The sequence below is a fragment of the Callorhinus ursinus genome, unplaced genomic scaffold (genome assembly GCF_003265705.2).
Source record: "Callorhinus ursinus isolate GAN/ISIS: 27379988/994484 unplaced genomic scaffold, GSC_fseal_2.0 scaffold51, whole genome shotgun sequence".
NCBI classification, from domain to species: domain Eukaryota; kingdom Metazoa; phylum Chordata; class Mammalia; order Carnivora; family Otariidae; genus Callorhinus; species Callorhinus ursinus.
In genome coordinates, this window is record NW_027397113.1 from 6883388 (window position 1) to 6908268 (window position 24881).

At 61.3% G+C, this 24881-nt stretch overlaps 1 protein-coding gene across 1 annotated transcript in view; it reads left to right on the forward strand.

The window, feature by feature from the left end:
• MACROD1 (mono-ADP ribosylhydrolase 1) overlaps window positions 1-24881 on the forward strand; it is a 146155-nt gene that overhangs the window by 113728 nt on the left and 7546 nt on the right. The window contains exon 4 of the mRNA XM_073883296.1: window positions 19214-19243. Within this exon, the coding sequence (XP_073739397.1) occupies window positions 19214-19243 (30 nt within the window). The remainder of the gene's footprint in view (window positions 1-19213; window positions 19244-24881) is intronic.

Below are 24881 nucleotides of genomic sequence, written 5' to 3' on the forward strand. Positions count from 1 at the left end.
GGGGGGAGGCACTCCTCTGCCCCCTGCCTCTAGCCCGGCTTTCCCCCACCCCGTTCCACCCGCCAGGTGCACCGCCCAGGCCCCCGGCCCCACACAGGGTTGACAGTCCACAGCGTGCATAGGGAGGGAAGTTGGAGGCTGCTTATGCCCCCCTTGAAGTCGTTTTAAAAATAAAACCTCGCTCCAACCGTGACTCACGCGGATGGTGGGGACGGGAGCGAGGCGCCCGGGCCGGCCGGCTGCCTCTCTCCGCGCGCCCCTAAACCCTCCGATTCCCGGGTGCGGGGCCAGGGCCGGGGCCGGAACCGGCCAGCCCAGCCTGGCGCCCCCCGCGAGCCGGGCCGCCTCCCTGAGGGGCGCAGCGAGGGCTCGGGCTGGGGCTCCGATCGAGCCCCCGCCCTTTCCAGCCTCGGCTCGGGAGAGTGGAGCCGCCGGCCGCGCACACCCCGCGCCTCCCCGCGGCGGAGCGAGCGCCGCGGGCGCTCGGCTGTCGACCCGGGGGCCCCCCCACCCCAAATCCCAAAGGCTGCGCGGCCCCCGCGGCGCCCGGGCAAAGCGGGGTGGCCCGGCCCCGCAGCGCCTCCGCGCACTCCCGGCCCCCGCCCCGCCGGCCCCGCCGCCCCGTCCCGCACGCGCGGACCCCGGCCCCCGCCCCATGCATCCTTCCTTACCTGCGCAGCGGCCGGGGAGGCGGGTCTCCTCGGGAAACTTTGCGGCGACGGCTGAAGCCTCAGGGGTTATTCCAAGGAGCGGGCGGGAACCGGAGCCGGAGGGCGCCCAGGGGGGCCCGCGAGAGGAGCCCCCAGCGCGCGGCGGAGCGCGGTGGCGGGCCCGGGGCGGGGGGCGCGCGGCGGCGCATCTGCCCAGCTCGGGCGCCCGGCGGAGCCGCGGGGGGCGTGCGCGAGGTGCTCCCGGCGGCCGGGGTGCGTGTGCCCGGGTGGGTGCGCTCGGCGGGGCGAGGGCCAGCAGCGGTGCTTACGCGAGTGGCGGCGGCGAGCAGGGCGCGGGGAACCAGGCTGTGCGGCCGCCTCTCCCCTCGCGGCGGCGGCGGCGGCGGGGGCTGTGCGTGCGAGCGCGGAGCGGGGAGGGAGGGGAGGAGAGGGGGAGGCAGCAGGCGCGGGGTGCGGGGGGGAGGGCGGGGAGGAGGCGACGGGGGCGGGGGCGCCGCGCTGCGCACTGGCCAGCGGGACCCGGCGCGGGAGGAGGCTACGCCGCCGCGCGGGGACTCGGGCCCAGCCAGGAGAAACGGCCTCCGCGTTCTCCTCCCGCTGCCCTCGGCTAAAATGGCTGGGGGCGGGGAGGGGGGTGGGGTGGGAGGAGGTTGGGGAGCTAACCCGCCCGGGGGCGAAGAGGGAGGTTTCCAAAGCCAGCCTCCACCTCCGGGGCGGGGGAGAGAGAAAGGGGTTCTCCCTCACGTGCCGCCTCCCCTTACACGCTCCTCCCAGCACCCACTCATTCATCCATCGTTCCAACCGTTCATTCATTCACTCATTCATTCATTCATGTCCACCGGTACATTCATTCACAAACAGGTACCCACCACCCACTCCTCGTGCCCAGGTATCCCCTTCCTCCCTGCCCCTTCCCCATGGGGACCCCCCTCGCCTGCCTTGCTCTAAACCCCCGCGGGATGCTCCACGCAGCTGCCCAAGCGGGGCAGTGCCCCAGTCCGATCCCGGTCCCGCCCTTCCCCTCAGTGTCCTCTGCTGTAAAATGGGAGCGTCATCCAAGCGTTTCTATGAGGCTTGAAGGAGACCCGGTATGGGAAGGTGAGGAGGGCAGTGCCTGGCACTCATTAGGGACCCCGGAAATGTCTGCACCTGTTGTGTGTGGGGTCTAGTGTGGGTGTGGGGTGGGGGACCAGACCTCCCTCCTCTTAGTCTGGAAAGTTCCAGCGCTGTTGGCATTCTGTAGGATCCCAAGGAACTCTGCCGCCCCAGCCTCAGGCCTGGTCAGACCTTGTCACCAAGCTCCGTCATCCCATCCTGCCATCCATTTCCCTGGAGGGTTGCCCTGAGTCAGCCCCTGCCTCTGCCTAGACAGCCCCGCCCCCAAGGCCCCACTGCTGGCAGGTCCCCGCCCAGACTCCCCACAACCTGGCCGGGACCCCCCCGCCAGCACCCATCACCACGTCTCCCACTCACTGTCCCCATGCCGGCCCGTGTGAGATGCTTCTGGGGGTGCATCACACTCTTTTCTTTGCTGTCCTTCAGGGCCTAGCCAGGCCACCCCTCCTCTGGGATGCCTTCCCAGATTCTCCCTGGGGGAAGGTCTCCGTAAGGGATACAGCCTCTCTCTCCCCCCCCCACCTCCTGTGCTCTCCCCTCCCCTTTGCCCCCAGCCCTGCAGCCCACTGAGGCTTTCCCTGAGGCCTCAGGTGAGCACCCCTGCTGTTGCCCTTCTGGCCTCTCCCGCCTCATTTGCCTCCCCTTAACTCCCTCTCTTCCTTCTACGGCTTTCTACTCAATTCACCAAACAGCTATTTTTTCTCCCAATTTTTATTTATTGCCCAAACAACATTAAACCAACAATAAAGGAAAGAAAAATCACCCACAATGCCACCGCCCTGTGGCGCCAACAGCCCCATTCCTCTGCTCCCTTCCAGGCTTGTCCATGCACTGCCGGCTGTGATTTTTACAGGGCTGTAGCTTCTGTTCCGCCGCCACCCCAGACCCCCAGATGGTCGCCTGGGGCCCCCTGGGCTCCCTCGTGCCTCCAGCCGGGCGCGGAGCGTGGGGCTCAGGAATTAGGTGCCGTATCTGCCCCCTCTTCTAAACGGAATCCTTTGTAGGACGGGTGCCTGAGAGTGGAAACAATGGGATGGCTCCAGCTCTGTCTGTTGCCGTTAGATACCAAAATATCATTTTCATAATTGTGCTTTTAATGGCTGCATGGTATTCCACCGGGCCGATGTACCATCACTTGCTCAGCCGTGCCTGCTGGCTGCACACGGTTCAGGGACTATTGATGGCGGTCCGCCGTGTGCTGGGTGGCTTTTGAGGCACCAAAGACCAAAAGCGAGTGGCCCTGCTAGACCCTGCCCCCCCCCCCAGGAGGGCTGGTCCCCCGGACAGTGACGGCTTAGCAGGACCTGGCGGAAACAGGTTACCACATGACCCCACAACACAGGGGCCCAGTCAGCCGCAATATCCAAGGACAGCTTCCCGGAGGAGGTGGCTCTTGGAGGGTCAGGAGGAATGTTCTGGGCAGACACCAGAAACTCATTCCACCTTTGTTCCCAGGAGCTGTGACATGAAAGGGCCCAGAGTTTGGAGTTCTTAGTGGGAACTGGGGAGAGGGGGCGGGGGCCATGGTGGAAGAGAAGACAACGGGATGGATGTCATCCAGACCTGGGGCTGCAGGGCTTTGAACGAGCCTGGGGAGTCTGGCCTTGATCTTGAAAGGAGTAGGGTGCCAGGGAGGGAATGTAAATACAGCAGGGGCACCATCAGTCACGAGATTCCGAAGGTTCACTTGTGCATTCAACAGATGCTTCCCGAGCCCCTGCGTGTTGTGGGACTCCCTGAGGGCACAGTGGGTGGTGTTGGGGATGGCGCCCTGGCCCCGGAGGACTGAACTTCCTTAGAACCATGCGCTCTCCGACATGCACTCCACAGGAGGCAGTACAAGTCACCCAGGGACGATTTGTGGCTTCAACCTTGGGCTCGCCAAGCCCCAGCTCCTGTACTCCCAGGATGGCAATAACCCGGGCGGCATCCGCAGCCAGGTGTGCTGGGCCCCACCACTGGGCAGCCAAGGTCACCCCAGCCCTGCCACCTGCCTGTCCTCGCAGGAGTCCCCAGATCTGGAATGTGCTCACCACCTCACCACTTACACCCTGGCGGCCCTGGGCATTATCCCTGTTCCTCACTTTTCTTATCTTGATGAGGTCATCCCAGACTTCCTCGGGCTAGTGTGACAGGTGGTGAGGTCCCAAGAGGAGAGTGCCTTATACACCATGAAGCTATGGCAACGGGACTTATCATGGTTAGACTGTTGTCACCCAAGGAGGTGCCACACTTGGCCCTGTTGGGGCCTCTTCTGGGCTGGGGGTAGGGGAACGGTTGACCTGACTCTTGGGGGGATCAGAGTGGCCCCACTGGTGGTCAGGGGGCATTACCAGGGACCCCTTCACCCCGGGCTTTGTCCAGGTTGTCCAGAAATGAAGGCCCGCGGGGTAGTGGTCAGGGGTCAGCCCACTCAGAGGGCAGAGAGCAGATGTTCAGAGGGCATGACCTTGGACGTCAGCCAGCCACCTGAGAGACAGAGGCTCAGCGTCCCCCACAGGCCACAGCTTGGGCGGCATCTTCAGGGAGGGGTGGACCTCCAGCCCCCAGTAAGAACAAGAGGGCCTCTGACTGGAGTTTCTGCCCCCTCTCTCAGACCTGGAATCTGCCCATCCGATGTCGCGAGGACAGTTCTTGATCTTAGGGATCACTGCCCTCCAAGATCCCCACAGTCCTCTGGGTCTGGGGGCCCCGCAGGGAGGTGGGGCAGAGAATCACAGTCACTGGAGACCTGTCCCGCCTGGCCCCTGGGTGACGCCCCATGAACAACAGGCACGTGGCCCGAGGGCAGGCTGGCTGCACACACCTGACCCACCAGACCCGCCCTCCCCAGAAAGTTCCATCAGCTTCTCGGACTTCTGTGATCACGTCCTGACACCGCCAGAATCCTCCTCTCACCACCGTGTGCTAAACCTTCCCATCCAGCACCACACGGAGGGTTGGGGCGTCCCCCCACATGTACAGGAGTGAGGACAGAAGTTCAGGGAGAGCATGGCGGGGGGCAAGGCCCCCAGCCATTGAGGAAGGCGCCCCAGGGAGTGGGGCAGGAGACAAAGCAACTCCCAAGGACAGCGATGGGAGCAGGTGGGGCCAAGGAAAGGTCTGGAGCAGCTGAGGCCAGGGCAGGAACTCCCTGCTCCCTGCTTCACTTCCCTGCGATTTTCCTCCTTTCTGGGGCCAAGCCATCCACTCCTCACCCCTCAGTCCAGGGCTCCAAGGTCCTGTCCTCCGAGAGGCCTCCCTGAGCCCCTCCTTCCCTAGTGAGGTCGCCTTGTTCTCTCTGCTGCCTCGGCTTCTCCGCGGGGGCACTTCACCTGGTCTGTGCTTCCGTGCGGTGCGTGGGCCTTGGTTCTTCATCTGCTGGACCACACTGACCTCTCTGCGGGGGGGTGTGGGTGCGGGCTGGCCGCCTGTTTGCTTCCTCGAAGACCATAAGACAGTGCGAGAGCGCATCCGGTGATTCGGGTTTTGTGAGCGTCTGGTCGGCCTCCCCCAGCCCACTGTGTGCAGGGTCCCCAGCACCTGCCAGGCCGCTGCGGCTGTGGGGAGAGCAGGAGAGTCCGGTGTTGCTGAACCAAGGGAGTGAATACAACGTGAAATAAGCCTCAGGCTAATTGAAACCAGTAAGGCGAAGGTGGCAGAGCGGCCCAGGGCCAACTGTGATCCCTCAAACTGGCAATTGCCCCTGAGCTGATGGGTCCAGGGGTTCGGGAAGAGGCCAGACACACTTCCAGCCAACTGGACGGAGGGGAGAAGGGTGACGAGCCAGCTCATCCTCTCCAGCCCTGGCAGGACCGAGGAGGCTTGTCTCTGATGAGCCTGCTCTCCCTTGGGAGCCTCCTCTTCTCCCCGCACATGACATCACCGCCCCCCACCCCTCATCTCTGCCAGACACCTCTCCCTCCTTCCCTCCCCAGCCATTATTCCCAGCAGAGGTAATGCTCTTTATGGTGATTTGAGCGTTTCTTGACTCTGGCTATCATTCACCTGTTACACACATCCCAAGTTCAGGAAAGGAGAAGTGGGTTGTGTCTCGGACAGTGCAGGTGGACGGAACAGCATGCACCAAGGCCTGGTGGGTGGATGGGGAGGCGGATGGGGGGGGTGCGGAGGGTGTGGAGAGGGGAAGCAGAGGTGAGGCTGGAAGGGCAGACCTGATCAGGAAGGAAGTTGTGGGGGCAAAGGCGAATACCCAGGATTCAGGGGAGCCAGAGGGCCTGAGGTGGGAGAAGGGGAGGGCAGGGTGGAGGACCGAGGGGTGGGAGAGCCCCCACCTAGGGTTTTGAGATTGGAGCCTCAGACACTCCTGCTGGGACCCTTGCCCCCAGGGACACCCCTACCCCATCACTGTGTCTCTCCTGACCGCCCGCAGAGCCCCTTTTTCAGGGGCTCCAAACTCTGTCCCCCCTTCACCGCCCCCTTCCCCCGCCCCCTGGCCCAGTCCAAGTTCACTGTCTCTGTCTACTCCACCACACAGGGGCTTCTGGGCCCTGATGCCCGGGCGGGTCACCTCCCCAGGGACCCGGACAGCTCCTGGCCCCTTCCTCTTGGGACGTCTCTGTCCCTCCAACAGGCTCCAGCACCTCAGGGCAACTCAAGCCACTGAAGATGGGGGGGTGACAGTGGGAATGTGCAGATGGGGTGTCCTGAGCTCGGGGCTCCCCCTCCCTGAGTCTTGATGGTCCAGGGCTCCCGCACCTGCTGCGCACAGGTGCAGCCAGGCCTAGCAGGTTCTGAGTATGCTGCTGCGATGGGGTGCTGGGAGGACCCGAAGGGAGGGGGGAAGGGGGGAGGGCACCAGCCACAGGCTTGGGGGGGGGCGTTGCCCAGCAACCACCACGCCGGCGAGGAGGGATTCTTAAAGAGCTGAGCAGAAAGGCTGGGCTTTGGAGGGGCTGAAGCAGGGCCTCGCATACCAATAGCTGCTACTGCTAGCCCCCTCCCCTCCCCTCCCCTCCCCTCCCCTTCCCTCTCCTCCTCCTCTGCTCCCTCCTAGGAGTGGAGCCCCAGCTGGCAGAGCAGGAGGATGGAGAGGAGGGGCGGCTCAGCCCAGGGCAGGCCCAGGGCGGCCAGGGCAGGAGCCAGGCTGGGGTCCTATCTGGTCCCCACAGGACAAGGCCTGGGGAGGCCTACAGCGCAGGGGGTGCCCTGGGCTCCCCGACCCTGAGGGTCTGGGATGGGAGGGAGCTAGGACTCCTTACCCCCACCCCACCTGGCCCTGCCAGTGGGCCTCCTGGCGCCCCTGCCAAAGGAGCACTAGTTTAAGAGCCAGACGGAACTGCCTCCTCTTGGGGCGCCTGGGTGGCTCAGTCGGTTAAGCATCTGCCTTCCGCTTGGGTCGTGGTCCCAGGGTCCTGGGATTGAGCCCTGTGTCGGGCTCCCTGCCCAGCGGGGAGCCTGCTTCTCCCTCTGCCTCTCCCTACCATGCTGTACCTGGTGGGTAAAGTTTCTGAGGAAGTCCCTCCTGGTGTCTAACTCAAATTCTCTGTGCAGCAAGTGGTGGCTGCCTCTCTTCTGAGAAGGGAATGTCTGGCCTCAGTCCAGCACCTAATATTCCAGAAGCAACAAGGGTAAGGATTCAGCCTGTGGTCTTCTGCTGGTTCCTTTCCTTCTAGGGCCTCAGTTTTTCATCTGTACGGGGAGGGGCTGGGCTAGGCCCAGGATGCCTTGCTGGGGTCCAAGGAGGAACCTCTGGATTTCGGCTATCCTCTCTGAAACCATGCGGAGAGCTCCCTCCCAGCTCCCTGCAGTGGTGGAAGGTGGAGGGGGGGTCAGGAGGGTGGGGGCTGGAGCCCCCCACCGTTTACTCGCACACAAAGTGCTCCTTCCGTTGACCGGATTGCACCACATTGGGCAGCTGATCCCCTGCCTGATGCAATCCTGTCTCCCTAATTAGTCCCCGTGGGTTCAGCACTACCTCTCCTGGCCCTCTGTCAACCCATCCTCAGCCACCACCATCCTTCCCCAACCCCTCCCCGCTCTTGCCTCCAAGTCCACCCCCCGAATCTTCTCCCCCTCAGCTCTGAGGGGGGCCAATGCTGACCCTGCTGCTTCCTGCTCCAGCACCTGCCGTGGCTCCCCACTGTGGGAGGTGGATCACAGCCCCCTGGGTCTGGCTGACCCTCCGCCCTCAACTTGACCACACTCCCCTCTGCAGAACTGCCTCCCCCACAGCTCACCCTCCCTAACACACGGAGCTCGTTCATCCCTCCAGACGTCGTAACCAAAGGGCAAATGTCTGTTGAAGGAATGAATGGTACTAAGAGTAGGTCTTTGGTGCCAGGCCTGTGCTGGCTTCTGGGGTCTAGGAATGAACAATGCAAAGTAGGTCCTCTCCCATAGACTGCCATGCTGGTACTAAAACCAGTAAACAAATCCGTAGGCAAGATCATGATGGGACGAAGATGTGTGGTCTCCAAAATAAACAAGGTGAGAAGAGGAACAGGCCAGGAGACACTTCAGTTGGGTGGTCAGAGGAGGCCTCTTAGGGGAGGTGTCATTTTCATGGAGACCTGAAAGACAAGAAGGAGCCAGTCTGGAAAGAGCTGAAAGGGTGTGCCAGGCAGAGGGAGCAGTATATGCAAAGGCCCTGCAGCATAAAAGAACCAGATCTATTCAAGGAAGAGAAAAGAGGCCAAGACACTGGGGGGAGCAAAGTGTGGTATGCAGCCATGCATTCGTGGAGAGGAGTATGGATTTTATTCTAAGTGTAATAGGAAGCGATTTGAGAGTTTTAAGCAGGAAAGTGACATGATCTAATTTATATTTTAAAACGATCATCTGAACAACCATTTTGGAGAGCAATTTGGCAATAACTAGTAAAGTTAAAGATGTGCATATACCACAACCCCACAGTCCCCCTCCTAGGCGGATGTGTGTGGGAGACAACTTGCAGCATGCCTGCTTGCGGAGTGTACAAGATGCTCCCCAGGACAAAACCGGGTGTTCCTGACTGTTGGTCGGAGGGAGGACGGGTGGATGAGATGGGCCAGCCCCAGCAAGACATACTACACAGCAGTGAAAACGGACCCGCTAGAGCAGCGTGGGTCTGCCTGGATGCATCTCCCAAGCATGAACGGGAGCAGCCAATCCCAGAAGCTCCCCTTTTTATATAAAACTAACAGACCAAAGTCATATCTTGCTGAGGGGCATACAAAGTAAAACTCTAAAGAAAATACATACCAAATTCAAGGTAGCGATTTCCTCTGTAGGTGGGGAGAGAGCTTGCAATCTTCTGTGACCTCGTGTGAGTCGGGCTGGGGGGTGGGGGGGGCTGGGTGCGCATGGGGGGTCCCGTGCATGTGCCTGCATAGCTTCCGTGCATATGAAGTCAGTAGTAAAAGGGCGCCGGGGTGGCTTACTCGGTTAAGCGCCAGACTCTGGTTTCAGCTCAGGTCATGATCTCAAGGGGGTGAGAGCGAGTTCAGAGTCTTTTTTTGGGGGGGGGGGGATTTTATTTATTTATTTGATAGAGAGACAGGGAGAGAGAGAGCATAAGCAGGGGGAACAGCAGGCAGAGGGAGAGGGATAAACAGGCTCCCCGCCAAGCAAGGAGCCCGATGCGGGGCTGGATCCCAGGACCCTGGGATCATGACCTGAGCCGGTCGCTTAACCAACTGAGCCACCCAGGGGGCCCCTCTTGAGTTCAGTCTTCAGATTCTCTGTCTCCACCTGCCCCTCCCTCCCCGTGCTCTCTCTCTCTCTCTCTCTCTCCCCCCCCCCCCCAAAATAAATAAATAAATCTTTAAAAAAAGCCCCAAAAAGGATGAGTTGCTGGGGAGGACGGCCTGGAGGGTGAAGGGCAGCAGAGAAGCTGCCCAAGAGGGAAAAGACGGTGGCTGGGCCTCGCGGAGAAGTCAGCCCCGGTCGGCCTGGCTGCTCAGAGCCAACATTCTTTTCTTCTCCAAGCCCGTGGTTTATGCTCCGCTCAAATCCACCTGGGTTTTCTCCTTTCAGGAAGAAAACTGACGCTCAGAGAGGGCAAGGGGCTGCCTGGGCCCACCCAGCAAGCTGGGAGTGGAGGAACCTAGGACCCTGAGGCCCGTTCCGCTGGGGCTGAGCGGAGGGGTCAAAGCTGCCTTGGGGACCCCCTCACACCCATCCCAGCAGTGGAGGAGGGGCCTCCTGCTCCTGCCTCACCCGGGGCATTTTCCCCTGCCATCCACTCTCGCCCTGGCCAGGGCTCCCTCGGCCCCAGCCCCTCATTCCCGCAGAGAAGGAGACTGCACCCGGCTGGCTGGGGCCCAAGCCATCTCCTGGTAATTGGGTTTCAGGGATGCTCATGGTTATGCTAATGGCTCGGCTGTGAGCGCCCGGCCCCTGGCTCCTGGGGGAGGGGAGGCCCTGACGGCGGGGGATCCCCCCCCCCAGCGCTGCAGCCTTCAGCAGCCCTTCCTTGGAAATCAGACTGATTCAAACCCCAGCTCCCCCAGCTCCCGGCTGCGTGACCTTGGGCAAGTCACGCCACCTTGCCCTGACACTCTTTCCTCATCTGTAAAGTGGGAAAAATAATAGAACCCTCTCGCTAGGCTCCAGGGGGGCGGTGAGGGAGTTGAAGAATCCACTGGAAACACTTGGCCCAGTGCCTGGCCCAGAGAATTTGCTCGATAAATGCGTTATTAACTATTTTTTTGTTTTTCTTTAAAGAGGTCCTGCAGGAGAATATGGACAGGGGCTATCGCTGATTCTGCGTCGTGAGCTAATAATGGGTGACTCACTTTCTTTTGCTTTTTGTTTATGTTTATTATCCAATTTGGGGGCAATCAACATAAATTTCTTATATGACAAAAATACCAATAAGTGGAAGTCGCCTGGGGACTGGGCTTGGAGAGTGGGTGTTAAGGGACATCGAGGCTCCAAGGGTTTGGGATCCAGCTTGGGGGCGGATGGCTGGGAGGTTGGGTCTCCAGGGGCAGAGCCCAAGAAACCCAGGCAGGAGGGGACTCTCCCACAGCCAGGGCATCTGCTTTGAGCTTAAATGACCGACTGGGTGGCTTTTGTAGGCAGAGGCGTGGGCGAGGCCAACCTGGGGTAGACCAGGCCAGTGGGACCACAGATGGGAGCCAAGAAGTGTGGGGCAGGACTGGGGAAGGCCCTTCCATGGCAAAGGGAGCCTGACATAGGGCCAGTGGGAAAGGGAGACTCTGGAAGGGGGACTCCGGCTGGGTATGGCTCCCAGCAGATTTAGGGAATCACAGCGTTCCTCTCAGATTATGGAGTGAGGGCTCAGTTCTGAGGGCAGACAAGCCAGATTTGGCTGAGTGGGGTGCTTAGTGGCGCAGGCTCCAGGCAGGTCAAGAGGATTCAAACCCTCTCTCTACCACCCTAACCTGTGTGGCCTTGGGCCACAGACTTACCCGAGCCTCAGTTTCCCCATCTGTAAAAGGGAGCCACACCGTCTGCAAGATCCCCATGGCTCTCCCTCGGAAGCTGGTGAGCAAACCTTGATAGGAAGAAGCTGCTGTTGAGATTATTAATCCAGCCCATTGGCAGGCTCACCCCCTTCTCCCTGGCGGAATAGGGACCCCAGCCCCCATACCCGCTGCCACTGTGAAGCCCTGAGGACATAACGATTTTACAGGCTTTTTTTTTTTTTTTAAGATTTTATTTTTAAGTAATCTCTTCACCCAATGTGGGGCTCGAATTTACAACCCCGAGATCAAGAGTCTCATGCTCTTCGACTGAGCCAGCCAGGTGCCCAGTTTTATAGCCATTTTAAACTATTTCATCTGTGCCCCACAAGGGCCTCAGTTAGCTGACCTCTCCAACCCACAGATGAGGAGCCCAAGGCCCAAGAGCACAGCTGGGGGTTTTAGGACCAGACTCGCGAAGCACAAGGACGGTGGCTCCTCCTGCTAAGGGCAGTGGCTTTGAGCAGATCGCTTTGCCTCTCTGTGCCTCAGTTTCCCCATCTGTCAATAGGACGGGAAGGGGTGTGTGTCCATATGCATACCTGTGTTAAGATGATCAGCAGACGTCCTGTGTGAAAGCCTGCAGTGGGTGCTGACAAATGTGAGCCCCCTGGCCCCCCATAAGGCCCCTGCCCCCCAGCCTGGGGAATATCCAGTAAGCCTCACATCCCCCACCCCGAGGCAGCCCCACCTCAGAGGACAGTGACCTTGGCCTGGGGGACAGAGTCTGTCAAACACGGCAACTGCTTTCACAGCTTGAGATGCCTTTGAAGTCTCTTGTTTTATCTTCAAAAATTCAGCACATGTCACATTTTATTCTGTCTGTGGGACATTTCTAATCTAAAGCGTGTTTTAAACAACTCACCCTCAAGTAACACGAATACCCACCGCAGGCCTGCAGGAAGTGGGGGCAGGTGACAGCACTGGGGTCCCAAGAACAAAGCCTACTCCCCTGAACCTCTGGGCAGGGCCAGGGCTACCGGCCAGTCAGTGGTCCGGCGGTCAGCCGTCACCTTGGAGGCACCAGGCGCCGTGCCAGACTTTGGGGTGCTGGGGGGCTGTGGGGGCTCGGCCAGGCACGGGAGGCTGCAATGGAACGGTAGTGATGGGACATGCACGGACATTGGGGGATGCTCCAGGCCTGGGGTGCACCACTTGCACAATGCAGTAGCCAGCAGGTCCCCATCGTGTCCACCCTGAGCTGCTCTTGCCCGCCTCACCTCTGACCTTCTCTCTGACTTCTCTTCCCCCAACTCACTCTGCTTCAGCTACAGTGGCCTCCTCATTCTGCCTCAGGACCTTTGCACAGGCCGTCCCCCCACCTGGGGGTAGGATGCCCCTCACAGCTGGCTCCTTATGTTCAGCAGATCCTTGACTCCTTCCAGATCACCCCCACCCCACCCCCACTCGCCAGCCAGCCATTCTCTCCTCCCGTCACAACCTCTGACACAAATGGTAATCCCTGTTCCAGTTCATTCTTGTATTGTTGTTTCTTGACCTTCTGCCTCCTGGATAATGAGCCCTGTGCCCGCAGCGCCTTGCCCAGCTGTGTCCCCGCGCCTGGCACATAGTAGGGGCTGGATGTGTATTTGTCAAATGGTAGGAGGTCTGAGGAAGTGTGGAGGGGAGTGGGCCAGGCCGAGGGCCCAGGGGGTTGCGGAGGCAGCCCCCACTTCCCCAAGGCTGGCCGGCGGCCTCTCAGGCACTGGAGGCCAGGATGGGTGTTTGGAGCGGCGGCGGCGGCAGCCCCTGCACACCGAGGGGCTGTGACCGGCTCAAAGTCACCGCCGCGCCCGCTCACCCGGCCTCTCCCCGGCCCAGTAACCTGCTCAGCGCTTTCCTCGGGTCACTGGGTCTCCTCTCTGGCAGCCCAGCCCCTGCACAACAGCCCCTCGCCTCCCACACCCTGGCCTGGAGGATGTGTTGGGGACGAGCCCGGGCAGCTCCTCCATGGCCTCCTGCCACTGTCTTTGCACCAGCCCTGTCACCTGCACACCCCCCACCCCACGTCCTGCCTCCGGAGGGCCCCTCGGGTGGGCTCTTCTGCAAGTCCTGATGGCTGCAGAGCCAGGCCGATCCGGGGGTGGCCTCACTGAGCGACTCTGGGAATAGCCCCTAACCTGGTGGTTCAGTCGGTAAATTGTTGGTGGTGGCCGGCTGTGCACCGAGCTCCGTGCTGGGAGCCGGGGACAAGTATGAATGACACACAGTACTGGGAAGGCCAAGTTGCAAGCACTGACCTGGGAGGTAAGGAGGCCAGAGGCAGTGATTTGTGACCCACAGGAGCCCACAGAGAGCTGGGGTTGCCGCTCAAGGCTGGCTCTCAGGGTAGCGGATGTTGAGGGTCTCCCCCAGGCAGCGGCAGCAGCTCATGCAAAGGCCCTGGGGCTGGAGGAAGTGGAGCCAGTTTGAAGACTGGCCCAGGGGAAGATGAGGGGAAGGGGGGGAGCGGGGGGCGCCCCATGCTAGGGGCCAGTTCTTTATCCTGAGAGCACAGGGGAGCTTTGGGAGGGTTTCATCAGCAAACCGGGGGTAAAACGGGAAGTGCTCAAATCTGCATTGTGAGAACATTGTTCTCTATGGCTCATCTCTCTCATCTGTAAAATGAGTTGGTAACATGGCTTCCACACAGGGTAAATGTTAAAGAAGTCAGTGGGAGTTGGAGCTTACCCAGCCTAGGCCCAGGCACTTCTGCCACTGTGGGCCCTTTCTCTAGCAAAATATATTAGACAGAGGATCACTTAAATACATAAAACAATTAATAACAAACATAAAAAAATGTATGTTAGAAACTGATTTTATGAGTTTGTTGGCATAAAGACAAAATGTATTAACGTTATATGCTAAAAATAATTTCAAACTCAAAGTTCATTTACTCTTCTGATTTTATTTTTAATTTTATTTATTTATTTATTTTTAAGATTTTATTTATTTATTTGACAGAGAGACACACAGCGAGAGAGGGAACACAAGCTGGGGGAGCGGGAGAGGGAGAAGCAGGCTTCCCGCGGAGCAGGGAGCCCGATGCGGGGCTCGATCCCAGGACCCTGGGATCATGACCTGAGCCGAAGGCAGACGCTTAACGACTGAGCCACCCAGGCGTCCCTTTAATTTTTTTTTAAAGATTTATTTATTTATTTGAGAGAGAGAGAGAGAGAGAGAGAGAGAGCGCGCGCGCGCGTGTGCGCGCATGCTCACGCAAGGGACAGAAGGGGGAGAATCTCGAACAAACACACACATCAGCGGAGGCAGGACTTGATCCCATGACCCTGAGATCCTGACCTGAGGTGAGCCCAAGAGTTGGGCGTTCGACCAACTGAGCCACCCAGGTGCCCCTCCTCTTCTAATTTTAAAGAAATTACGTTGTCGTGGGCCACTAAAAATATTATGGGCCCTGGCACATGCCCACTATGCGCTGCCCGGCCCTCAGAGTGGGGGCCATTCTTTTAACGAGGTGCTGCCTGGCAGGGGCAGGAGGAGTGGGTAGCGGGGGTGGCCAGAAGAGGAAGAGGTGTCTGTGTGCCCCAGAGCCTCCACTCGGACCCCCACCACCACCACCACCACCCGCCCCAGCATCCAGCTTTACCGCCCTGGCTCAGTCCTGTGCCGGGCCCCCCCTCCAGTCTGCAGAGCATCCTTCCCAAGCCCCTGCAGCTCCTCATCCTGCCCCAGGAAATGCTCAGACTCCTTAGGCCCTTCCACAGTACCCCTGCTGTGCCCCTCCCTGCATGCCTCTCTTTTTCTCTGAAGCCCGGCAACTGCCTTTCTCCAGCCTCAGCTCAAATGCTGCCTCCTCTGGGAAGCCCTCCCAGCCTCCAGGCCTCACCAGATCTTGTACCTCCCTTGCCTACCCCATTTAGGCCTGGGAGCTCCTGAGGTCCAAGGACTGTATTTTGTCCATCTCTATATACTTGGTGGCACGTGGCAAATGGTTGGCACCCAATTAAAATACTTCACATAAAGAGTATAGGAAGGGGGCCAGCCAGGTCCATCCGCCTTCACCTGGGGCCTCCTCTGACGCATAATGACAGTGGCCAAGCCCTCAGGGTCTGGCCTTCTTCCTTTCCCTGTGCAGTGACCACACGCCAGCCCCTGACGTGGTCCGGATGCTGGGGCCCAAACTGGGGAGCAACTCCACCCTGCCCCTGGGGCACAACTACTGGGGGGCAGGGGAAGGGGCTGGGGTCCCCCGGGGGTGGTGCCCTGGGCCTGAGAAGGTGTGAAGAGGGCAGAGGGTGGAATGGGGGTCTGGACAGGTGCCCTGCAAGAGGGGTAGTGTGGGGGGAAGGGAAGGGCAAGCAGAATATACGGAGGAAGGGGGTGATGGCCCCGGGACCCTCAGCCCCTAGCCTAGTGGGCCACTGACAGGGGACAGAGGGGATTTGGCAGTGACTGGCATCGAGGGGTGTGGACCTCATTTCCACCCCAAGGTCACAGGCCCAGCACTGAGGCTCGGAGCCAGTTAATCATGCCCAGTGGAGCATGGTGCAGGCATGTCCGTGAGTGGGGGATGGGGCAGGGCTGGACCACGTCACCCTGCCATGGGGACCAGCAAGCAGACGGGATGGCAGCATTGGGGAAAGGCACCCACAGTCCCCAGGGTGCATGCTGTGGCCCAGGGACCTCCACACCACCCCCCACCCTCACCCTCACCAAAGCCAGAGCAGGCCTCATGCCCCTTCCCCAAGTCCCAGGGCGAAGCCTGAGCTCAGCTCACTTGGCCCCTCAGGAGCGCAGAGACCCCTGCTTTGCTGGGCCATGTTGGGGTCCCTGGGGTGGGGCCAGGTCACGACCCCTGGCTTCAGTTGGAAGCCCAGGGCTTGTCTTCACAGCACGCGGCTATTCACTGTGTCTCACTCAGCAAGGAGGCATTGGGAACACAGAGAGAGAGAGTGTAGGGGTTAAGAAGGACGATGATGGGGCGCCTGGCTGGCTCCGTCAGTAGAGCCTGCAACTCCTGATCCTGGGGTTGTGAGTTCAAGCCCCACGTTGGGTGTAGAGATAACTTAAAAAAATAAAATATTTAAAAAGAAGCAGAAGGAGAAGGCACGCTGACAACCAGCCATCCTGGGTCAGATGCCTGTCCTCCCTCCCCCAGCCCTCTGTGAGCCTTTATTCCCATCTGAAAAATGGGCTCATGACCCATTTTTGTGATTTAGAGCTTAAACCACACTGAAGGGAGCATGGTGGGGACAGCAGAAGGGGGAGGAGCTGGAGACTTGAAGCCAGTGTCCCGGTCCGGTAAGGGCCGGCCCTGGCCTGGGGAGCAGGCAGGCCTGGAACCACCATGCTTCAGATGGGAGGCTGGGCTGCCCCCCTTTCTGCTTCCCTTTCTCCCCAAGCCTCCAGGCCATTCCCTCCAGCAGCCTGGCCCAGCTGCAAGTGCCTTGGGCAGCTTTATGGGGGCTCCATGTGGAGGCCAGGCATTCGGGCCCCTCGGGGAGAGAGCCAGCCAGGGGCTAGGGAGAAAGAGAAAGGTGGAATTGGGCGCAGACCACTCGGTTGCTGCCCTTCCCCTGAGCCCCGACCCGTGAGACTGTCAACCTAGTGGGCTGGAGGAAGGGGACATGCAGACCAGCCTCCTAGGACACCCGCTGAGGTTGGGGACAAGCTGGTGACCAGGTCCTCTGGGTAGCCCAAGATTAAGCCCCAGGGCGAGCCCTGCTTGCCTGTTCCCACCTGGGGCAGGTGACACCACCTGGCCACCGGGCCCACCCTTCCGTTGGCTCAGCCCGGTGAAATCCTTTCTGCCCCCGGCCCACCTCCCCCCTCAACCCTCTGGTGTGTCTGGCCTGGTGGACATCAGGGCAGCTCACCCCAGTCCCCGACCTGGGCAGACCAGCACACGGCGGGGTTCAAGGGATGCCAGGCAGGTGGGGGTTGGTCCCTTCCAACAGGGGCCTGCAGAATGGCAGATCAGTGCCCCTTCCCCTCCCGCCCCTTTGAGGCTCACTGCCAACACATTTGGCACGGAGCCCTCTGTGAGCGGGAGCCAGCTCGTTTGTGGCCGGTGTTAATTAAGAGAGAGAGGTGATGGGGGGGGGTGGGGATAGGGCCATGGAGGGCAGCTTCCGACAGCTGCCGGGACCACTCTGGGCCAACCCAAGATGCCCAGGCCTCCCCTGCTGACTCCAGGGCAGGGCTGTCCACAGGTCCAGCAGCCCCTCTCTGCGGCCCGACCCTTGGGTGGGGGTGGGGGGGTTTCCAGACTGCGACTGAAGGGCTTCTTACTGTGTGGAAGAGTCAGGCCCCCTCAGGGGGAGAGCCTCCCGGTGCTGCCTCAAGGTCGGCCTGCCTTGTGGCTTGACTACAGAGCAGGACCAGCACTAAGCAACTGGACCCCCTAGCCTCGGGCTCCTTATCTATATAATGGGAGCCATAGCACTCCCATGGGGCTTTGTTACGCTTGTAAGCAGGATCATTTGTGCAAAGCGCTCGGTCCGCCTGGCAGATAGTCCTCACCCCCTCTCTGGGAGCATGTTTTCTTGGGGCAGCGGCCTCCTTCAGAGCCCTTTGGGAGCCCAGCCCCTCGGCGGGCCTACCCACAGCTGCCTGGCTGTGCCTGCCTGGTCCTTCTTGAGCTGGGGCTCCGGCTCCTGGCTGCCTCCCCGCCTGCTCAGCCGGTCTTCCTCCCACCTTCCCCGCAGCCCCCCAGCCCTGCTCTGGGAGCGCCCAGCCGCTCCTCGCCTCTCCATCTTAATTAGCTGCTTGTATTAATCTCGCAAGTAACGTGGCAACTTGCAGCCCTGGGTTTTTGGGCTGTGGAATTAATTATTCCCCAAGCGAAGAGCTGTCAGCTCTGGGAGACCAGCCACTCAGAGCCACCCGACACCACTTAGCAGGGTCCACAGCGTCCGCACGGCAGCCCGGGAGGGGCCCCCACTCCTGGCCCAGGCCCTGCTCCCCCCCACAGGACCCCAGGAGGTAGTGGGGTGCCGGAGCAGTGGGGGAGGAGCAGGCCCCGCCTGGGAACCAGGACTCCTGGGGCCAGAGGAGCTGAAGCACGTCTGGTCTCCCCACCTGGGCAGCATCCCCCGGCTCGCCCATCACTTCCCTGATTAGCACCAGCAGTCAACACAGCCGCGTGGCTGGGGCGCCAGCTGGGGGGGGGCGCACTGACCTGCGTGGCCCTGACATGCGGCCCCGAGAGGCTGCCAGCTTCACTTTGCCCTCACAGCAGTCCCCTGGGGAAGCAGGAGGGGGCCGCGGGCAAGGCAGAGCATGATGGACAGGTCAGCCCCAGCCGCCCAGCTCCAGTTCGGGGAGGGGGCTGGAGCTGAGCATCGCTCTCTCTGCCCTGGCCTCCACACCAACCCTGGGAGATGGTCTCTTCTCCCGGGGGCGGGGGAGGGGGGGGGGGGACGGAGGCACAGAGCAAGCCAGCTCAAGTCAGCCTGTCCGTTGAACCAGCTTTGGTTCCAGTCCCAGTGCTCTGTGCCCTCACCATGCTGCACCAGGATGGGGACCCCACCGTCTGTTGGGTGCCCCCAGCCCTGGTTCACGGGCTCATGTTCTTACCCGGCACCCCCCACACACACACACTCGTTCCCTGGGCAGTACTCAGTACAGTTGCACAGATAGTTTGATTTCTAGCGGCTTCCAGTTGTGTCCCGTGAGCTCCAAGAGCAGGACCAGGCCTGGCACAGAGGGGCCTCGGGAGACGCTGGGTCATCAGAATGAATGAATGAATGAATGAATGAATGAATGAATGAAAGGATGCACGTGGCCACAGGTCTGCCGTTGCTCCAGACCCCACACGGGGCTGTTTCCGGGGTGAGCGGCTGGGCCCCTGCCACCCTGCAAACCCCAGGCCCAGCAGGAGCCTCAGCAGGAGAGGAAGTCCCGGCCTCACCCACCTTCCCCTCCTCTGCCCCTGCCTCAGGGAAGGTCCTGTGCCAGAGTCTGAAGGCCCCAGGGGGGCCCTGGGCCCAGCTGCCAGCCCCCCATCCCCCCCACAAGCTGCGGGCCCACCAGCCACTCCCCAGCTGACTGATCTTTCTCTCTCTCTTCCTGCAGCCAACAGCTCCCTGCTTGGAGGCGGTGGTGGTAAGTGGACCCTTCCATGGCTGCGGGCGGGGTGGGGGCTACGCGGGCTTGGGGGTGGGTTCCTGAAGTCTCTCCTTCCACGGCTGCTTCTCTCCTCTGGGCCTCCTTGCCCACCGTGCCCAGCCCTGCACCTCCCCCTGCAGCCTTCCCCATCACCCCCACTGTGCACCCGCCCCCATTTCTCCATCTCTGACCTTTTCTGACGCCCACTGCCTCGGCCAAGCCTGGCCTGCCATCAGTGGGGACAAAGCTGGAGCCCTGGATGGCAGGCCTGGTGCCTTTGCTCCTGGGTGACCCGGCCGGTCCCCACCCTCTGAAGAGAGGCCTCCTGGTCTGTAACTGGGGGGCTGGGAGGGGCACGCAGCAGGACACTTGAGGGTTAAAGAGCCTGGGCCTAGGACTGGGGGCTGCAGGTGTGGTACGGAAAGCCCAGCCCTTTGGCTTCAGTTTTCCCACCTGGGAGGGCAAGAGATCTCTGTGACCTCGACCTCGAGGGCAGCCCCACCGCCAGGAGAAGGCCTTGCAAAGTCGGGAGCGCTCTGCCGGCTGTGAGGCCCCCCAGAAGGCCTGTGTGTTCACTGTTGCTACCCACCAGCAAGCAGGGGCTCCAGCCGCGCCAGGTGGGCAAGAGGTGGGAGGCCAGGGTGGGCCCAGCCTGCAGGGACACGGCCTACACGCTTGGCAGGTGCCAAGGCGGGGGCAGTCCCTGGGACCCCCAGTGAGCGCCTCCCCTGGCCAGCCCTGCCCAGGCGGGCCACACCAGCCCCTCGCCCCCAGCCCCCTGGCCCCCCTGGCCTGCGCCGGCTGGGCTGCCTGCTGTCTGCACCGGCTGCCACATGATTGGTGAGCTGGGGGGCAGGGGTTAATGCGCCGTCGGATAAATCCCCAGGGGCGTGTTTACCGCAGCAGTGGCGGGGCCCAGGCCAGGTTTTAAAAGGGGGAAAAATAAAAGGGGCGTTAAGGTCAGGAATAAATAAGAACAGTGCTAAGAGCTGTCGGTGACCAGCCAGGATGCAGGATGCGTGTGTGTGGGGGGGGTTGTTTGTGGCTAGAGATACTTTCCCTCCCCCCCTCCCTCCCCCGCTTCTCCTCCACTGTCCCTGTGGAGGTCACAGCTATCCTGGAGGCCTCACGGAATGCGGGGCTTCACTGGGGCTGCGGCCCGGGCTAGGACCTTCTTCTGAAGCCTGTCCCTTTTGGAGGACTCGGGGGCTGTCGCTGATCTGCCACCTCCCGTGCTCTGCCTTCAGACATCCCTCTCCTTCGTCTGTTCATTCATCACTCAGCGACAGAGCACCCACTGGGTGCTGGGCCCTGAGCTGGGTGCCGGACCAGAGGGGCCTGGTCCCTGCCCTCCCCGAGCTCACAGTCCAGATGAGACCTCCCAGGGTGCTCTGTGCAATGGGGGAGCAGGGCTCCTGGAAGGAGGTGGCCCCTACACTGGGACCTGAGGGAAGGCTAGAAGACAGCCAGCAAAGAGCGACGGGAAGGGTGTCCTGGCCAAAGGGAACAGCACAGGCGAAGGCCTAAAGTGAGGGAGAACATGGGGCATTTGGGGAGACTCAGAAGACTGGAGCGGTCACAGCCCCGCCAGGGGGAGAGGAGGCAGGAGATGATGCAGGAGCCTCCCAGAGCCCGTGGGGAGCTGGACTTCTAGCCATTTAGTTCTGGGAGACAAAAGACCACAAAAAGGTGTGGGCCTTTTAAATCCTAAGTCAGGTCATCACCCCTTTCTGCTCAAAAGTCTGCCAGGGCTCTCCCCTCACTCCGAGCCAAGGCCAAGTTCTTTTTTTTTTTTTTAAGATTTTATTTGTTTGACAGAGGGAACACAAGCGGGGGAGTGGGAGAGGGAGAAGCAGGCTCCCCACGGAGCAGGGAGCCCAATGTGGGGCTTGATGCGGGGCTCGATCCAGGACCCTGGGATCATGACCTGAGCCGAAGGCAGACGCTTAACAACTGAGCCATCCAGGCGCCCCGCCAAGGCCAAGTTCTTAGGGCCCCAGGCACCTGCCCGACTCCCCGCCACTGCCCAGCCCCCCGTCACTGGGCACCAGCCTCCCTGCTGCTCCTGCCCCAGGCCTGTGCACAGGCTGCTCCCTCCGCCCGGAAGCCTCTTCCCAGCTGGGGCCGTGGCTGCCCCCTTCACCTCTGGCCGGGTTTCTGTGCTCACCGCCTTCTCAGGGAGGCCCCCCCACCAACCCCTCTTTGAAACTGCAGCTGCCTCCTCCCGCCGCAGCCTGCATTCCCCACCCGGGGCCCCGCGGGCCATGTACCTCACTTGTCAGGGTCACTGCCGATCGTCCGTCTCCCCGCTGAGAACAAAGCTCCAGAGGGGGCGCTGCTGGATCTCCAGCAACTAGAGCTGGGTCTGGCGCCTACACTAGGTGCTCGGGTAAAGGGTTGTTGAATGAATGAATGAACTACAAAAAGGCAGGGATGGCCTAATGTGTTCCGAGAAGGACTTGCTGGGGAGGGCAGCGGAGGCCACTGAGGTTTTAGGAAGGGCAGGGAGGGGCTCATAGATGGCCTGGCGACCTCACTCCGAGAGGTCAAAGGGCACCTGCTCTGGCCAGACTGAGTGGGGCGGTAGAGACTCCAGCAGCGCTGAGGGGGAGAGAAGGCTGGAGCAGGCCCCAAGCGCTGCCTGCCTGACGCAGAGATGGATGGGCTGGGCCAGGACCCAGGAGGAAGTGGGCCTGGAGTCCAGCCTTTTAACGCCCGCCGAGATTTATGGAGCCGCCGCGAGTGCTCACTGCGGCTGTCACTCTGCTAATGTGATTGGAACAAGGTGGAGGTGGCAGGGAGGGTACCGTGGTAGGGGCGAGGCTAGCGCTGTGGAGGCCTGGTGCCTGCCTAGGGCTGGAATGGAGATGGTCCCAGACCTCTGAGATGTCCTCCACCCTCGTGTCTGCCCCGTGTACCCCTGCTGCCCGCAGCTCCATCCAGCCTTAACCCTGCCCCCAACGGCCCGGGTGGGGGCTACAGGCAGCAGCAGCATGGGACTCAGTGGCCCAGGTCCCCATCTGAGGGCCCTGCCCAGACCCACCTGTCTTTCCATGGGGTCACCTGAGGTCCAACCCCACGGGGGTTCAGGCCTCTACCCACTCCCCCACCCTCCTATCACCACCCATCCACCTGCCCCATAACCGCCCTCCACCCATCCACCTGCCCCCCTACCTCTCCATCTACCCCCCAATTCGTCCATCTACCCCCCACCCCTCTATCTACCCCTCCACCCAGCCATCTACCCCTTTACCCATCCACCTTCCTTCTCCGTCCAACCACGTACCTCCTACCCACCCATCTACACCCTCACCCCCCATCCATGTGCCCCCCAATCCTTGCAAGCATCAGTCGGGGGGGGCCTGCCCTGCCACTCTGAGTTGGGCTGCAGGCCCCAGCCAACCCTCTCCCCCTGCTCTGTGGCTTTTTCCATAGCCCAGACCTCCTGTTAGTGGACCTGTACTTTATGTTTGTTCTTATTGCTTGTCTCCCCACTAGAGTACATGAGAATGCACTCTCCTCTGGGAACGGATTCTAGGGGTTTCCAAGCCAGTTTATGGGGCGGTCGTTGCACCCTCTGTATGCCAGGCCCTGCCCAGAGAGCTGGCACACAGGTCCAACAGCCCTGCACTGGGGCGGGGGTGGGGACAGCAGGCAGGAATGGGGGGGTGGGGGGCGGGGACAGTGATGGCTCGGAAGGAGGCCCTCAAAAGGAGGCCTGGGGCCTGGCCCGCAAGGCTTCGGGAGGAGCGAGCCCAGTTGTTGGATGAGTGTGTGGTGGTTACAGTTGGGGGAGGACCGCAGCCTCTCAGGAGCAGGGAAGGGAGTCTGTGGGCACCCCGGCCCTCAGTGAGAGCCCCAGGGGCGACTGGGGTCAAACGGACTTAACCCACAGAGTCCAGGACTCTTGGGCCAGACTCACTGTAGGGCTGGGGCCCCACCAGGCCCTGAGGCCAAGGTAGGTGGTTCTGGCAACACAGTGAGTCTCTGGGAAGCCCCCCGCCTCCCCACTCACCCTCGTTCCTCCCCAGGGCTCTCTCGGAGCGTGGGTGGTGGTGGGGACTTGACTCGGCTCTGTCCTCACAGAGACCCAGTTTGGTAGGAGGCTTCCCAGCAGAGGGGGCATCTGACCCAAGCCCTGAAGGATGACTAGGAGTTCGACAGGTACGGAGGGATGGAGAGGCGCAGCAGGCAGAGGCCCGGTGTTTGCGCTGGGAAGACTGGATGGACTGGGACAGCCTCCCCACTAGACCCTCAGACCCCAGACCGCGGGGAGCCACGCCTGCTCGCCCGCCTGCCTCCTGGAGAGACTTTCACTGGCTCGATAAACCTTTTTTTTTTTTTTAAGAAACCAGACCGCTCTCCTATTGTATGGTAAGAAGGGAGGCGGGCCCTAAATCAGGATGGGGAATCGACAGGGCCCTGACGCGTGTCTCTCCTGTTTATTAGGACTGAAATGTTTACTCGGCGATAAGGAGCCTGCTTTCTCGTAGAGATTTGTGCGCTCTTTTTCAATTACTCCTCGTCTTTCTCTGCCACTTTTGCACTAAAGGGATAATAAATGTATCGGAGCGTTTCAATTATTCATCTAAATCATGACTGTGCCTGCCACGGCCAAGCTTTAGTGACAGATTAATTCAGGGCCGCCTTCTGCTCACACGGCCGCCATCTCTGCTCTCGCCTGGCCGGCTCCCCCAAGGGCTGGCCGGAGGGGTGGCCCGGCCAGGGTCAGGCAGGGCCGTCCCCGCACTCAGTGCCCACGAGAGGTCAGCGGCCCCGCCTTCCTGCCCTGCTCCTCCCTGTGCCCACACCTGACCTTGGGCGCGCGGCTCCTCCACCCTGGGGCCCAGGCTTCTGCCACAGCCCTCTCCCGGCACAGGACCTTTGCACGTGCTGCTTCTGGACCTCAGGCTCCTCTGCCCTCCCGCAACAGCCGTCCTGCCTCAATGTCAGGGCAGCCCCTCCCACCACCACCCCCTCCCTCCTGCTCCATTTACTGAGGGCTCCCCACACCCTGCCACTGTCCTGGGTGCAGGCACGCAGCGGCCCCTGCCCCTCGTGGGCCGGCATCCTGTCACCCATGGTAATCAGACTCCCATTTTGTGGTTATTTAAGTACCAACTGCCTCCCCGTCAGACTCCTCTCCCACGGGATGTGCACGGGGTGTCTGTCTGTCCACCTCCTGGCCGAGGTTAGTGTGTGGACCAGCTGTGCCCAGGGGCCCCCGCCCCCCCAGCCCAGGCACCTGTGGATGCGCATTCGCACCCCAGCCCTGGCCCAGCACGGTGGCCCCTTGGCTTGAGCAGAACCGGGGCCCCCGGGCCCACCGTCTCCTCTCCACGCACACCTCCCTGGCCCTGGCGAGGGCTGTGGCCCCACCCCCTTTCCTCTCTCCTCTCTCCCTCCATCTCTCACTTTTTCTTTCTGCCTCTGTCTCTCTCGGCCTCTCTCTGTCTTTGCCTTTCTGTCTCTGTCACTGTGTCTGTCTCTGTGTCTCTCTGTCTCTCCATCTCTGTCTCTCCCGGCCGCACGGCGTCTTGGGCCGGCTCCCCATTTCTCTCGCTCAAGCGCCCACTCTCCATTTCTCATCCCCTCGCTCTCTCTTGCTCCTCCTTTGCTCTCTCCCCGCGCCCAC